Here is a 16,572-nt window from a genome sequence, read left to right as displayed (position 1 = left end):
AGTGCACCAACCCCTCTCGCTCTCCAGGCTTCAGCGAAAGCAATGCGAAGCCTTCGGAGTGCGGAGGGAGCGCTCCCTCTGCGCTTCGGAGGCTTTGCGTTGCTATCGCTGAAGCCAAGGAGCCTGCATTCGCTCCATAGGACGCACACACATTTCCCCTTAATTTTTGGAGGGGAAAAAGTGCATCCTATAGAGCGAAAAATACGGTAACTCTCCTCCTGCTGCTTTTCCTCCTTATTTTCCAAAATAGAAGTATGTGGCAAGTTTTCCAAAGGAAGCGGTGATGGAATAGGCATGAAAACACTGTTGAAAGGAGGGCACCATAGTAAACGTTCTTCATTTCCGTTATCTAACTGGCTGCAGGGTGTGGAGAGGTCCTGTTCTTAAATGCAGTGGACGCTCGGGTTGCGAATGTGATCCGTGCGGGATGCAAATTTGCAACCTGCAGTGGCGCATCTGCACACGCGCGGGTTGCGATTCGGCGCTTCTGCGCATGCACAAAGCACGATTTAGCACTTCTGCGCATGTGCGACTGCCAAAACCTGGAAGTAACCCATTCTGGTACTTCCGGGTTTTGGTGCCCCGTAACCCAAAAAAAACGCAACCTGAAGCGTCTGTAACCCGAGGTATGACTGTATTTGGAAGTAAGATACTTTGCTAATCTACCCAGAGGTTCTCTAGTAGATCCCAGCCCACCTGTGGCCCACCACTGGTCTACATAGAATCATAGAACTGTTGAGTTGGATGGGAACCCAAGTGTCATCTAGCCGAACCCCCGCAAGGCAAGAATCTCAACACATGGTCCCCCATCCAATTGGAAGCCATACCGGACCCTGCTTAGCTTTGTAAATGTGCTAGCAGCTTTATTACTGCACCAATAAGAGGGGGGAAATCAGGGGTAAAATAGCAGCATATGGCAAATCCGAGACTGGTTAAAATAGCAGTGAGGTTGTTAAGAGCCTTGAAGACCTTATGAGCTGAATTTGGACATCGCTTCATTTGGAATAAATGAAACTGGGAGCGCAATTCTGTAAAGGAGCGTCATCGCTCAAAGTGAGCTTCAGCTCTCAGAACGGAAGCCTCCATCCCTCGCTTCCTTTCCCCCGTTAACCAGAGGGGTGGGTGGGCTCTTATCGTCTGGTCCGTGTCCCCCATTGCATGCTTTGCTGAATTGGATATCTTTCTTTATATCCTAGAAACAGGATGAACACCTGCATAATTTTTGCAGATTGCTGGGAGTAGAGCACAGCCAAATGGAGCACTGGCTCTGCCATCGGAAGCTGGTCACCACTTCGGAGACCTATATCAAGAACATGTCTGTCCAGCAGGTTGTGAACGCCAGGAATGCGCTGGCCAAGCACATTTATGCCCAGCTGTTCAACTGGATTGTGCAGCACATCAACAAGGCCCTGCACACCACAGTCAAGCAGCATTCGTTTATCGGGGTGCTGGACATTTACGGGTAGGCAGAAAGCTTGTTTTCATTTGCCAGGACAAGGTTTTTGCTGGACGCTTGAGATTGTTTGCATTGCAATTTGCAAAATGGTTAGAGCCGTGTGTGCTGATGGGGTGGCCGTATTCTTATCCATGCAGGAAAACATAACACTAATACTTGGCAGAATTTATATAGCATTTTTAAGGAGGGTTACTCAAATGCAAAGGGACGCGGGTGGCACTGTGGGTTAAATCACAGAGCCTAGGGCTTGCTGATCAGAAGGTTGGCGGTTCGAATCCCCACGATGGGGTGAGCTCCCGTTGCTCAGTCCCTGCTCCTGCCAACCTAGCAGTTTGAAAGCACGTCAAAGTGCAAGTAGATAAATAGGTACCGCTCTGGCGGGAAGGTAAACGGCATTTCCGTGCGCTGCTCTGGTTCGCCAGAAGCGGCTTAGTCATGCTGGCCACATGACCCGGAAGCTGTACACCAGCTCCCTCGGCCAATAAAGCGAGATGAGCACCGCAACCCCAGAGTCATTCACGGCTGGACCTAATGGTCAGGGGTCCGTTTACCTTTACCTTTACTCAAATGCAGGCCGAGACTTTTGCTGAGACTACGGAGGAAGTTATTTGCAAAACTGATTGAAAGAGAGGTAGCTCTTTTTATGATGTGAACCGCCCTGAGATCTATGGATAAATGGTGGTTTACAAATTTAATAAATAAACTGCAATTGGGAAACAAGTGCAGACCCCATGTGTCTTCCGTGGCCACAGTTGCAGCCGCAGCTAAATGTCAGTTTGAGAATCACAGCTGTGGAGTACTGGGTACTTTGCATATATAATTTTGCTGCTGCTTACAACAGCCCTGTGAGGTAGTACAGCCCTCTGTTTCCAACAGTGTTAGTCATGTCTTGATTATGTCTTGATTAATGGAGGTTCCAATTGTATCCTTTTAAAAAAAACTAAGCTAGCGGTCAGCACCACATATTGTGGCAATGAGTTCCGTAAGTTAATCATGGTGTGAATAAGTGCTTCCTTTTGTCTGACTTGCCTCTATTGTCAATCATACTTGTTTGGGTGACCCCAAGTCCTGGTTTTACGAGTGCAGAAAGAAAATATTTCTCTGTCCACATCATTCATAATCATATCCTTTTTGTCTCCATGGACCATCTCCCATCATCACTATTTTCCTAAAACAAACAAAAAAACAAACCCAATTTCTTTATCCCTTTGTCACAGAGGAGATGCTCCAATTCTTTGATCAATGGGACAAAACAAAAGAGGTGTGAAAATCGAAGGATTTTTTTTTTTAAGTAACCTAATAAATCCGTACAAGTTCTCTTGATTTCAGAGAGAGTTCCCCCTGCCAAGGATGGAGGGTTGACAAGCCAAAAGCTATTAGCGACACAGGAAAAAAGAGAGAGGCATAAGACCAATGCAAAGGAAGAAAAAAGCTTGCCAGTCAGAGACATCTGAGCTGAGAACAGGAATCTGAATTGAAGGCTAATACCCGTGAAAGATTAAGTTAGGCAAGGGGGTGTCTATTAGTGTGAAATTCATTTTCTTCACCCAGCATCTGGTGCTTATGCCTATTTGTCAGAGAAGGGGTTTGGGAATCACTGCCGAAAAAAAAAGACAAACTGGGCTAAGTGGCATCGTTTAATTGATCAAAGAGACACTTCAGTGCAATGAGCTTTGCCAGCAAACGTCAGGAATATGATCTCTTCAGCAAAAGAGCTTTATCTGCTAGGGATGCTGGTGAGAATTAGCGGCTGTCGTCTCTCGTTGTTGCACCTCTCTCTAATGATACGTCCACATAGACACAAATCGCAGAAGCGAAGCAGTGGAGCCCAGTTGCGTCCCGCTGGCCTCTCCAGAATAACATAGTTGGCCACTGTAAGAACAGGAAAGCTGGACTAGATGGGCCTTTGGTCTCATCCAGCAGGGCTATCTTATAATAATAATCTTTTTCTCATATACCACCCTAAAAAACATCTGGTCCAGGCTGGAATTGTACATTGACAAACTGATGAATCAGTTCCCTGCAGCCTCAGTGATAGTGGCAGGCAACTTAAATGCTAGAATTGGCCAGTCTGACGATGACTTGTACGCTCACTTCCACGAATCGCCTCCCATCTTAGAGGAAGCCCATTCTATACCAATCAGGCACTCAAAAGATAAGGGTTGCAAGTTTGGGTATTTGTCTAACAAGCTGGACCTGGTCATATTGAATGCTTGCATCAAAGGGGAAAAGGATGGGGAATTTGTGTTCATATACCACCCATCCGACTGGGTTGCCCCAGCCACTCTCGGCAGTTTCCAACAAAATAATAATAATAATTATATATATATATATATATATATATATATATATATATCCCGCCCTCCCCAGCCAAAGCTGGGCTCAGAGTGGCTAACAGTAAAAATAGCACAGTTTACATAAAATCACAGTCAACTAATTGAAATACATTCTAAAACCAATTCAGAATCAAATTAATGGCAACCATTGGGCTAGAGTTCTATGAGGATTACAGAAGGAGGGGGTCAGACTGTGCCTTGGCCAAAGGCCTGGTGAAACAGCTCCATCTTGCAGGCCCTGCGGAAAGATGTCAAGTCCCGCAGGGCCCTAGTCTCTTGTGACAGAGCATTCCACCAGATCGGGGCCACGGCCGAAAAAGCCCTGGCTCTGGTCGAGGCCAGCCTAACCTCCCTGTGGCCTGGGATCTCCAAGATGTTTTTGTTTGAAGACCATAAGGTCATCTGTGGGACATACCAGGAGAGGCAGTCCCATAGGTATGAGGGTCCTAGGCCATATAGGGCTTTAAAGGTTAAAACCAGCACCTTAAACCTGATCCTGTACTCCAGTGGGAGCCAGTGCAGCTGGTATAGCACCGGGTGAATGTGATCCCGTGGTGAGGACCCCGTAAGGAGTCTCACTGTGGCATTCTGCACCCGCTGGAGTTTCTGGGTCAGTCTCAAGGGCAGCCCCACGTAGAGTGAGTTACAGTAATCAAGCCTGGAGGTGACCGTCGCATGGATTACAGTGGCTAGGTCAGGGCGAGAGAGACAATACAGCAGCAAACATTAAAAGCTTGCATTCTTATGGCAGAAGGAAAGGGACAGTAAGCTGAGCACAATGGGCCATGGTGAAAATTTATCATGGGCTGCACCATTGTCATTAGTATGCATGCTTTATTTGCATGCCTTTCATCAAATTAACACAAACAGCATGCAGCCATGGCCTGGTACATGCAGTGAATTTTTACCCACCTCAATTTGTTATATACTGAAATGTATCTTGGGGATATGGCAAGGGATCATACATCATCATGTCCAAAGCTAAGGTTCCAAATGGAAATGCTTCTGGAATTCTCCTGGCGAGAGAGTTTTAATTCATGTTCAGCCATATTTGACACATTTTAGTCGGGCCTAGAACTGCCTCCCAACAGCTAAAAATCTTGAGTCACTTAATCAAAGATCGCGAGAGAGCTTGACAAATTGTAAAATATAATGGAAGGTGATTTTCACTTGAAGCCTCTGTTATTATTTTTTAAGTGTAGGATATCCCTGGATTGTGCATTTCAGACTTTCTCTGTGGTTTTCATAGCTTTAGAACTTGTTCAGTCTGCCCTGCAGAAGGTTCCTGAGGGCATCATGCAACTTGAGAAGATACAGGTTGCCCACACATGTTGTTGTTGTTTAGTCGTTTAGTCGTGTCCGACTCTTCGTGACCCCATGGACCAGAGCACGCCAGGCACTCCTGTCTTCCGCTGCCTCCCGCAGTTTGGTCAAACTCATGCTGGTAGCTTCGAGAACACTGTCCCACCATCTCGTTCTCTGTCGTCCCCTTCTCCTTGTGCCCTCCATCTTTCCCAACATCAGGGTCTTTTCCAGGGAGTCTTCTCTTCTCATGAGTTGGCCAAAGTATTGGAGCCTCAGCTTCACGACCTGTCCTTCCAGTGAGCACTCAGGGCTGATTTCCTTCAGAATGGAGAGGTTTGATCTTCTTGCAGTCCATGGGACTCTCAAGAGTCTCCTCCAGCACCACAATTCAAAAGCATCAATTCTTCGGCGATCAGCCTTCTTTATGGTCCAGCTCTCTTTATGCCCACACATAGTTCTAATAAAATAACCATGTGCCCAGGAAGTCAAGTAGCCTGGTGAGTTAAGCAGAAGTCTTGAACTAAATTACTTGAGTTTTCCATGGCCGTTTTTCCAGCTTTGAAACCAGAAGCTATAACCCTCGAGCCCCAGGGAAGTAAATTATTAATGCTCTTAATGCTTCTAATGGGCTTGGAAGACAAAAGTTAAGCATATCTTCTGCATAGAAAAACATACACTGCGGACAGTTGGATCTTTTCAAATCTTTGTGGGCAGGCTGATCCTTTGGTTATTGCTTTCCAGCAGAACCGCCAGTGTCTTATTAAACTTACTAGGTGATTGCAGGATGCAAAAATGCCCAACACGCCGGAAAGCTAAAACATTTCGGCAAATTGTACATGTTTTTAAGATTTTGTTTTCATCTTCAATTTGAAATCTCTGTGGCTTTACATTTTTCATGATAAGCAATGCTTCCTTCAGACTTAGTCCAGTACTCATCCTGCCGAATGTTTTGGTTCCCTGGGGAGTGTATAATTGCAGCTTCTGTTTTTTTCAGAAATAAAAAGAAAAGAATTCTGTTTTGCAGAAGGTTGGTGTGCTGTAGCTGTTAGTGTTGTGGAGATCTGGGTTCAAATCCCTGCTCAGTCTTGAAACTCCTTGGCTGACTTTGGGCCCAGTCAATCTTTTCTCAGCCTAGCCCTAGTAGCTGTGAGAATGAAATTAGATAAACCCCTGTATACATGGTTTTGTGTTATCTGGAAGAAGACGAGATATAACTATGACTGGATGCATTATTAATTTTTTTTAAATTAGGCATGTCTGTGCTTTGGGTTTCTGTTGAGAAAGAAGAGCCAGACAACAAAGAAGAAGAAAAGGGGAATTAGTAACTTAGGCTTTATAATACCATCTCTCTAGCTTACTTTTAAAAACTCCACAATGTTTCCAGCCTTAGGGTGTTTTCATACATTGTGTTAACAAGTACTCTTGAACCTGTCTCTGGTGTTTTGTGTGTCATGTATGAATTTATAAGGGCATAAGAGCCGAAGTCCCATGTAGTTCAGCATTCTGTTCTCAGACTGGCCAGTCAGATGCCCCCAGTTAACTATTGTGTGAATGGTGTTGTTGTGAATAGTGAGCCCAATCTGGAAGGGGACCCTGGTGGTGGAGAGAGATGGGGCGGGAAGTTTGCACAAGCGAGTTCGTTTTATTCACACATTTTTGTACAATGCCCTCCTCGGTAACGGCAATCCTGCAAGATGGATCACTGTTACTATCTCAGTATTGCAAATGGGGAAACTGAGGCTGGGAGGTGGTGTGGGTTGTGTGAAGTGAGGCTAGGACTGGCGACTTCCCATGTTTACAGTTCACACTCAGAAAAAGTAAAACTCTGTTTTTCACTTAGTTTGTTACCCTGCATATTTGGCAGTCCAGGCTATCCTCATCTGATTTAGGCTGATGTGTCATTGCAGGAAATGTTGTTTTGTCCTCCCTGTCAGCGGAATGTGGTGCTGGCCACCAATTTAGTTGGCTTTAAAGTGGGATTAGACAAATTCACCAAGGATAAGGCTATCAGTGTCTACTAGTCTTGATGGTTATACTTTCAGGATCAGAGGCAGAATGACTGTGAATAATAATTGCTGTGGAGAAGCAGTGGGAGAGAGCCACTGCCTCCATTTCATTTATTCGTTTATTTTTTGTACCGCCCTTCATCTGAAGACCACAAGGCAGTTCACAACACTGAAATTACAAAATGTGAACACGAAATACATACTAAAGCAAAAGCAAACCAATAACCCCTCTCCCACAACACATTTAAAAGGCCTTAGAATATTCTGTCAGCCAAAGGCCTGGTTATAGAGAAACATTTTTGCATCCTTGGGGAGAGCTTTCCACACACAGGGAGCCACCACAGAAAAGGCCCGTTCTCATGTTGCCACCCATCGGACTTCTAATGAAGGAGGCATGCGAAGAAGGGACTCAGAGGATGATCTTAGGATCTGGGTCAGTTCATATAAGAGGGGGTGGCCCTTGAGGTACTGTAGTCCTGAGCCATTTAAGGCCTTATAGGTCAAAACCAGCACTTTGAATTGGGCCCAGAAACTGTTTGGCAGCCAGTTCAGTCAGGCCAGGATTGGGGTTATATGCTGAAACCGTCTTGCAGCCTGGCTGCCGAATTCTGCACCAGCTGAAGTTTCCAAACCGTCTTCAGAGGCAGCCCTGCATAGAACGCATTGCAGTAGTCTAATGTAGAGACTATCAGAGCTTTGTTGTGTTCATGGTCTTTCCAGAGGCATTGGACATTCTGGAAAATAATAAGCCATATGAGACAGGCCTTTGGTCCACTATCCAGAAGAGCTGCTCTTCTGAAATCTCTGGTTCATCCTACATCATAGGAAAACATCTTGTATTCCGTATTTGTGCCTTCTTTCGTGGAGACAAAGGGACAGTTCATTTCCCAATTTTTAGGCTGCATGCTGAAATCGCAATATCACAAATACATTTTTAACAGCCTAAATCTGAGTCTTTGGGCAGAACTTTCCTTAATCGACCTCAAAATGGGGGGGATTGGATTTCCATTGGAGCACCACACTTACAAACTGTAAAAGTTAATGGTTTTATCTTAAGCCAATGGTTTTATCTTAAGCCTTCAGTTCTTTTGCTCTGTTAGAGTTAAGCTGTTATATATGACAATAGAGGAGCTCTTAATCTGATAAAATCGGGAAAATTGGGGGACATTTTTAACTGAATGCCGCCTGTATTAAATAACAAGATTGCAGAGCCTGGAGAGTTACAAATGCAGCCCTTAAAAAATGACAACAAAAATACATTTTAAGCCCTTTATCTTTATGGTCCAGTGGAAGTGTTCCGCCTTAGCTGCCTTTTTATCTTCTCAAAAGCTTTATTAATTGAATAGAAAGAAGCTCATGTTTTCTCCTTCTTCTTTCCCAGCAATAAATACAGAGGGAGGGAGGGAGGGAGGGAGACAGCGACAGAGAGAAAGGTGGTGCTTATTTAGATGTTTAGGGCATTCAGAACATAAGAGCCGTATTGGATCAGGCCAATGACCCTTGTAGCCCAGAATCCTGTTCTCACAGTGGCCAACCAGATGCCTTTGGGAAACCTGCCGGCAGGATTCAAACACAAGAGCCCTCTCACCTCCTGTTTGTTTCCAGCAACTGGGATTCAGAGGCAGTAGAGGAAGTACCTTCAGGAAGGAGGTGTGTGTGTGTGTGTGTGTGTGTGAGAGAGAGAGAGAGAGAGAGAGAGAGAGAGAGAGAGGGAAGCACATTGGGGGCCTCATATTCCCAGGGTGGCCCCTGCTAAAGCAAACAGTGTAATTGGTCAACGTCTAAAAGATATCGAGCATCAGAACAACCTGGCCGCTATAAGGAAATTCTGCCCTTGGTATGTTCAGTTTCCACCTCTCCATTTTGGTTCTCTGGCCCCATATTTGCACAAACTTATTATCCCAAAATACAGACGTGCTTTTACACTTGCAAGACTGGAAGTTTTGCCATCTGCAGTACTTGAGGGTCGATTCCAAAAGATCCCGCCTGAGAAACGTCTTTGCCCCTGTGGAGATGGTAGCACCGAAACAGCGGCACACGTCCTCCTGTCCTGTACTCTCTACAAAGACCTGAGGAACGAGAGCATCACCCCACTCGTACTAACCATCCCAGGGCGCTCAACCACTGCCACAATATCAGATCAAAATGAGCAGATAACAGCAAAGTTTGCTAGGTTCATAGCAGGGGCAATCAGAATAAGGGCCACTAACTGACGACTGATTCAGGACTTTAAATTGTGCTCTTACATCCAATTTCATTTTCTGTGTATACTGTAATGTTTTACTGTTCCTATGGCCATTGGCTAATGCAAATAAAGTTTTATGCTATCTATCTATCTATCATCTATCTATCTATCTATCTATCTATCTATCTATCTATCTATCATCTATCTGTCTATCTATCATCTATCTATCTATCATCTATCTATCTATCTGTCTGTCTGTCTATCTATCTATCTATCTATCTATCTATCTATCTACCCAGGGTGGCTTCCCAAAAAATAAAAATCAAACGATTAAAATGTAACTACAAACTCAGATTTTAGAAATGGTTCTGTGTAGCCTTGACCTGAGAATGTTGCTTCGGTCTGCAGGTTTGAAACTTTCGAAGTGAACAGCTTTGAACAATTCTGCATCAACTATGCCAATGAAAAGCTCCAGCAGCAGTTCAACTCGGTAATTTGGGTTTATAGTTTTTATTTTTCCACAGTGACATTGTCTGGAAATGTGGTGAAGAGGGATAGATAGATAAGCAAATATTTTTAATATGTGTAAAAGATGGCAAGGGGGTCTCCAACCACATTACATTTTTAACACACAACAGGCTTTTTTTTCTTTCTTTCAGTTGAGGTTATTTTGTTTTCGCTGAAAACAGGATGTATTATTTATCATGTTAAAATTACAGACAAGCCCTCAGTATTCATGGCGGGTCTATAATCTTTTGCATGCTTGCTTAACATATTGGTCCATTGGTTTCAATGGGGTTTACTCTTGTGAGGAAGAGTAGCCTGTATCTAAATTGTAGCTGAAAATGTATTTAATCACCTCCCAGATTCAGAGACTGCATGTATTTGTTTTATTTATTTATTAAAAAAAATTTATATACCGCTGTATCATAAATATATATCACAGTGGTTTGCAACAATAGGAAGCTCTCAGAGTTCCCAACTATCTAATGGCCTGACTAATAAAAGTTTTCCCATCCTATTTTTTAATATAAAAAAACAAGTTTTTCCAGCGTTGCTGAATGTGGACACTACAAAATATACATTTAAGAGAAGAAATGGTGTTTATGCTCTGTCAACCCTTCTCCCCCCCAAAAGCATCAACATTTCTTCACTTCCCCCTCCCCCATAACAAATGAAATACAGGTGAAGAAAGCAAGGAACACCCTCCCCACAGCAGGTAACCCCCCCCTTGCCCTAGCCAAACAATTTTTAAAAAGCAAAAACTAAAACTAACCAGTCATTGTCCTATGGAATTAAAAATGACCATGAAATTATCATTTCACTGAAACGTTATTGGTGCAACTTTGTAAAGTTTCAGTGAGCAAATTCGGGGTCCTCCAATTTCCCCCCGTTCCTACCAATGGCTGCAAGATCTCTGTATCTCAGAATTAGCGCCAGAGCTTGCTTTTTGTTCCTCCTCCCTCCCAGTCCCCTTTCCTTTTCTGTTGTGTCTCTTAGGCAGGTGCTGTTGTTCCACTGCTATTCGAAAGCCACTCGGCGAGCCTTTTTCAGCTGCAGAGGAGAATAAAAATGCCTGCTGCTACTACTAATAATGGTGATCCTCAGGTGCCGCTTTCCCAGTCAGCCTAGATTTAAAAGAGGCAGGGAAAGAATGAGTTGGAAGGGACCCTAAGGGTCATCTAGTCCAACCCCCGGCAATGCAGGAATATGGAGCTGTCCCATGTGGGGATTGAACCTGCAACCTTGATGTTATCACAGCACTTTACACACAGCACTTACCTGCGGGGAAGAAAGCAACACGACTGTGCTTCTGGTTTCACTCTCAATGCCCATTTTTGCACAGACCCCATGCCTTGGGTGTCTGTCCCAGTGTGTGACCATTTGAGAATCAGACATTTGGAATAATAATAATAATAATAATAATAATAATAATAATAGTAAATTTTTATTTATACCCCACCCATCCCAGTTCAAAAACCAGGCTTGCGGCGGCTAACAACAAATTTAAAACACTTTAAAACACTTAATTCTAAGAGTATAGCATAAAAGACAGTATAAAAACATGAATAACAATAAAATTCAAAAATCAAAAATCAATTAGATAATCCCCAGGGCTAGCTGGCTGAATTTAAAGCAGGCATTAAATCTAGAGATTGACTAGGCATCTACTTACTGTCTGGGCTTTGAAAAAATAAAATAAAATCTCAGTAGGCCCTTGAGAACGTTCCTTCATTTATCATCAGATTAGTTTTTCCTAAATCCAGACGGACCTTTACTGTCTTTTCATTGCAGCATGTGTTTAAGCTGGAGCAAGAGGAATATATGAAGGAGCAGATCCCTTGGACACTTATAGATTTTTACGACAACCAGCCATGCATAGACCTTATTGAAGCCAAGCTCGGTATCTTCGACTTGCTGGATGAAGAATGCAAGGTAAGAAGAGCCAGAATCGTTCTTGGTCACCCTCCATCTATACGAGTGTCACGATAAGCAATAAGCTTTAAAGGCTTTTGAAAATTCTGCCTTTGCTGCTCCTATAATCCTCCGCTTAGCAGAGCAGAGCTGTGGCAGCCCCATCCTTTTGCTACCTGACTTACCTGCCACACAGTTTGCTTGCTTGCTTGTTTTATGAAGGCAGCCCTGTATGGGGAAGTTTTAAAAGTTTGCTGTTCTATTGTGTTTTTAATATTTTGTTGGGAACCGCCCAGAGTGGCTGGGGCAACCCAGTTGGTTGACAAACCTTGGTTGACAAACAGAATCTGTTCCGGAGGTGCATTCGACTTCCAAAATGTTCATGAACCAAGGCGCAGCTTCCGATTGGCTGATTGGGCCTGGAAACAGTGCCAACAGCCGAAACCGATGTTCGGGTTCCAAAGAAGGTTTGCAAACCGGAACACTCACTTCCGGGTTTGCGGCGTTCGGGAGCCAAAACGTTCAAGTCGCAAGGCGTTCATCAACCAAGGTACAATTGGAAGAAGAAGAGGAAGAGGAAGAAGAAGTCTATGAACATGACTATAGGTCCAACTGAAAATGTATGACAGTAATTAGCCCTGGACGCGGGTGGCGCTGTGGGTTAAACCACAGAGCCTAGGGCTTGCTGATCAGAAGGTCAGTGGTTCGAATCCCCACAATGGGGTGAGCTCCCGTTGCTCGGTCCCTGCTCCTGCCAACCTAGCAGTTCAAAAGCACGTCAAAGTGCAAGTAGATAAATAGGTACCGCTCCGGCGGGAAGGTAAACGGCGTTTCCGTGCGCTGCTCTGGTTTGCCAGAAGCGGCTTAGCCATGCTGGCCACATGACCCGGAAGCTGTACGACGGCTCCCTCGGCCAATAAAGCAAGATGAGCGCCGCAACCCCAGAGTCGGCCAATGGTCAGGGGTCCCTTTACCTTTTACCTTACTCCTTTGAAATTAGCTATGGGTTTTTTTGGCTGTTGGCCGTGCCTGGAAACAGGATAGCACTTTGGTATTCCAGTAACAGACACGGGGTGTGGGGTGGCAGGGCAGTGAGCAGAACCTGCATAAAGAATAAATTGTGCAAAAGTCCATTCTTGTCAAATCCTCACATTTTAAGGATGCCGTGAGTAAACAAAGGTGGCCTTATCTTGATTGCATGGCAAAATTTTGTGGAAAAGCCTCTTCAAAAATAAACTTCGTTACTCAGTACAATAATTAAACAGAAGATAAAATAGGTCATTTGAGGTGTGTGGGATTGTGATACAGGGAAGCAAAGGCTGTCAAGTTACTGCTGAAATACGTGTTTTCCGCCTAGGTGTATATCTGCTTTGAGTAATTAAGACACTAAGCGCTTTAAACTTATAAAAGCTCTTGTCTTTTAGTGCTGAGCTTTCTTGTTTTGCTGAAACACAGGATGCAACCTGAATGAATCAACTTTGTGCTTCATTTCTGCACAAATATTTGTTTACTGCTTTCTCAAGCACCAGTAGCATTGCTGTAAGAGGTGATAATGGTGCTATAAAAGTTGTAAGGAAAATGTTGAGGTAAATATAAAAGTAAAACACTCAAAACGCTTTATTCTCAAGCCACGAAAAGCCTGACCAATACAAGTGCCCCAGTTTGCCATCAAAGATGCTTACCTAGCTGATATCTTGCTGGGGTGCTAGCATGTTTTGATGAGGTCTCAGTTCAGTCTCTTAACTCCCTGCATCTAGGAATGGACAGATCAGTCAATATCTGGTCCGTACCAGTTTTGCATGTGTTAGGAATCTCAACTACATGACAGACAGCCGCCCAACCTCTGCAGTGGTTAGAGGGCTGGACTAGGATCTGAAAGATCAGGGTTCAAATTACCAATTAGTCAGGCTCATTGGGTGACCTTAAGCAGTCACAGTCTTTTATAGCCTACCTCCAAGGTTATTGTAAGGATAACATAGTGAAAGGGAGAGCCATGCAGGTAGCCTTGAGATCCTTGGAGGAGAAGTGAGATATACATGTCTAAAACTGTTGTGCGCACGGGTTTTGTCCTTGGGTAAATTTTACCAGAAAAATACACCAATCCAGCTTGTGCCAACTTGGGGCCTCACAGATGTTTTGAACTACAGCTTCCATCAGCTAATGGGAGTTGTAGTTGAAGACACCTGAGGAGCCACAGGTAAGTGAAGGCTGGATTAGTGCAAGTGGTACTGATCGTGTCATCGTCGTATATCATAAACTGCTGTAATCGTATCATCGCTGCAGAATGAACTGGCAGTGCAAATCTCCATTCAGAACTGCCTCGACCCTAACAACATTTTGTAAAATCAGCATAAGCCATGTGCTTTTATGCTGAATATTGATGTGTTTCTGTGTTAACACCTCTCGCTTCCCTCGCTTTCTTTCTTTAAGGTCCCTAAGGGAACAGATCAGAACTGGGCTCAGAAGCTGTACGATCGCCATGGCAGCAGCCAGCACTTCCAGAAGCCTCGCATGTCAAACATCTCCTTTATAGTTGTGCACTTTGCAGATAAGGTAATAGGAGTGTGCTGCTGCATTCGGCTGCGTTCTGTGTGGCGATGGGCTGAGTGTGGTTTGTGGCAGCTGCTGAGAATGTGTTTACTTTCCTCTTTATCTTCAAATGCTCAGGCTAGTCTAGAATCATAGAATTGTAGAGTTGGAAAGAACCCCAAGGGCCCAGCCACCTCCAATGCAGGAATGAACTGAAAGTCTGCATTTGGGGTAGAATGGGAGCTCCAGCTCCAGCTGCTTCATTCAGTTGCATCATAGTGAGAGCCGCTATGGTATAGCAGAACTCCCTCTCTTTGGAACTCCCTGCCTGTTGACACCAGGCAAGCACCTTTGCTGTACTCTTTTCAGCACCTCCTAAAAAAGGTTTTTGCTTTTTCAAACAGAATGTCGGCATGAATTTCAGTCTGGTTTTATTGTTGATTTTAATTACATTTGAAGGTTATAGGTGGTTGTTTTTCAGCTTTGTTTTACTGGTAATTTCGTTGTTGCATTCTGAAACATGCAGGCACTGTGGATTTTAAAGCTGTCATTTTTAATTACTACCTTTGGATGTACAGTTATACCTTGGGTTACAGATGCTTCGGGTTGCATGATTTCGGGTTGTGTACCATGCCGAACCTGGAAGTACCGGAACGGGTTACTTCCGGTTTTCAGTGCTTGCACATGCGCAGAAGCGCTAAATCACACTTTGCGTATGTGCAGAGGCGCTGAATCGCAACCCCCGCGTGCACAGCTGCGGTGCTGTGGGTTGCGAACGTGCTTCCCGCACAGATCACGTTCGCAACCCGCGCGTCCACTGTAGTCTTACCAGATTTTATGCTGGTAGCTGCCCTGGGCACCCTTCAAAGAGGAAGGTGGGATATAAGTTTAATAAACAAACAAACAGACCAGGAAATAGGTGAGGCAGTTTTTAACAGCAGATTCAAGTACATCGCTTCTTAGAAATGACTCTTAATTCATGCCAGATGGTTAAGTTACAGGAACATGGCCCCAAAACAGTTGGCAACCCTGCCAGAGAGACCCATGTCTAACTCTCCAGTCAACCTTGAAGCTGCCTCAGTATGCTTGGACAGGGTTCACCATCTCAGCCTAATGTACCTTGCCATCTCCCCCTTGATTCTCTTGTGTGCATTTCAAGTTATAATAATAGCAGACTCTCAAAGGAACAGCTGCGAGGATGGGTGGAGAGAACCTGCATACACAGTCTCTCTCCCACACTAGTGCCAAGTCATGTTCAGTTAAATGGGACAGCAGCTTGATGGATGAGAGAAGCAATGGCCTAGGTGTTCACTGAGTATGGCCCATCACTCTGGTCTGCTGTGACGGATACCTGGCGGCCTAGATGCAGTGCCATAATTATGTATTGATTGGTTAGAGCGATGGATACAAATCAGAGAAAAATAGTCTGGAGCTTCTGCTATCACATGCGTTTAAAAGCTCTTTGTTAAAGTTGACTGTCCTTCTTTGAAGGACACTTGGCCTTCTTAATGTCCCTCTGAGCCTTCTTTTCCATGGCTCTCAGACTGCACATGGAAGGTACCGTATTTTTCGCTCCATATGACGCACTTTTTTCCTCCTATAAAGTAAGGAGAAATGTGAGTGCGTCTTATGGAGTGAATGGCGCTGCTCAGGGAGGTAGAGCTGCACAGCGCCCCTTCAGCCACGCGCCTGCCTGGAAGCCGGAGGAGGAACAGAAGGGTCTCCTTCTGTTCCTTCTCCAGCTTTGCTTGAAGGGGCGCTGTGCAGTTCTCCCTCTCTGCACTGCCTCTCCTTCGCAGGAGAGGTGCTGCACAGAGAGGGAGAACTGCACAGCGCCCCTTCAGCGACGCTCCTGCCCTGGCTTCTGCCTTAGCTGCGCGCAGCCTCTTCGGGCAGGGGGAGCCTTCATCCCGCTGCCCTGAAGAGGCTTGGCGCGGTTATCCCAGAAGCCAGAACAGCCACACGGTATCCCAGAAGCCAGATCCCTCTTGCTGTTCTGGCTTCTGGAATTCAAATTTTTTTTTCTTGTTTTCCTTTCCCCCAAACTGGGTGCGTCTTATAATCTGGTACATCCTAGAGAACGAAAAATACGGTATACCTGTTTAGTTCCAGCTGGGGGAATCTGAGCAAAAGAGGCACATTAGTTGGGGCTGATCTCCTACGTACTCCCCTTCCCCCTCGTTCTTCATTCCTCAGTCCAGCTTTGGTTCTGGAAGTGATACCAGTTAGAGTAGATGTGCTTGTGAGCAAAAAACACAGTGGGAAAGTCAGTGTCAGGTGCAGAAAGGCTCCAACTTCCTATATTTGTCTGTCCGTTTTAGTCACAAAATGTAGACCTCC

At 44.7% G+C, this 16,572-nt stretch overlaps 2 protein-coding genes across 8 annotated transcripts in view; one reads left to right on the top strand and one right to left on the bottom strand.

The window, feature by feature from the left end:
- Nucleotides 1-16,572, bottom strand: part of LOC310744435 (uncharacterized protein) — a 399,988-nt gene that overhangs the window by 10,497 nt on the left and 372,919 nt on the right. The gene's annotated exons all lie outside the window — the stretch shown is intronic.
- Nucleotides 1-16,572, top strand: part of MYO5B (myosin VB) — a 298,992-nt gene that overhangs the window by 178,263 nt on the left and 104,157 nt on the right. For all 7 annotated transcript variants that reach the window (XM_083575483.1, XM_083575480.1, XM_083575478.1 and 4 more), the window contains exons 10-13: nt 1,197-1,462; nt 9,697-9,778; nt 11,584-11,724; nt 14,134-14,256. In XM_083575483.1, the coding sequence (XP_083431609.1) occupies nt 1,197-1,462; nt 9,697-9,778; nt 11,584-11,724; nt 14,134-14,256 (612 nt within the window). The remainder of the gene's footprint in view (nt 1-1,196; nt 1,463-9,696; nt 9,779-11,583; nt 11,725-14,133; nt 14,257-16,572) is intronic.

The sequence above is a fragment of the Podarcis filfolensis genome (assembly GCF_964270895.1).
Source record: "Podarcis filfolensis genome assembly, chromosome: 11".
Taxonomy (NCBI): domain Eukaryota; kingdom Metazoa; phylum Chordata; class Lepidosauria; order Squamata; family Lacertidae; genus Podarcis; species Podarcis filfolensis.
Note: the sequence above shows the minus strand (reverse complement) of the source record. Positions and strands in the feature narration are given on the sequence as shown.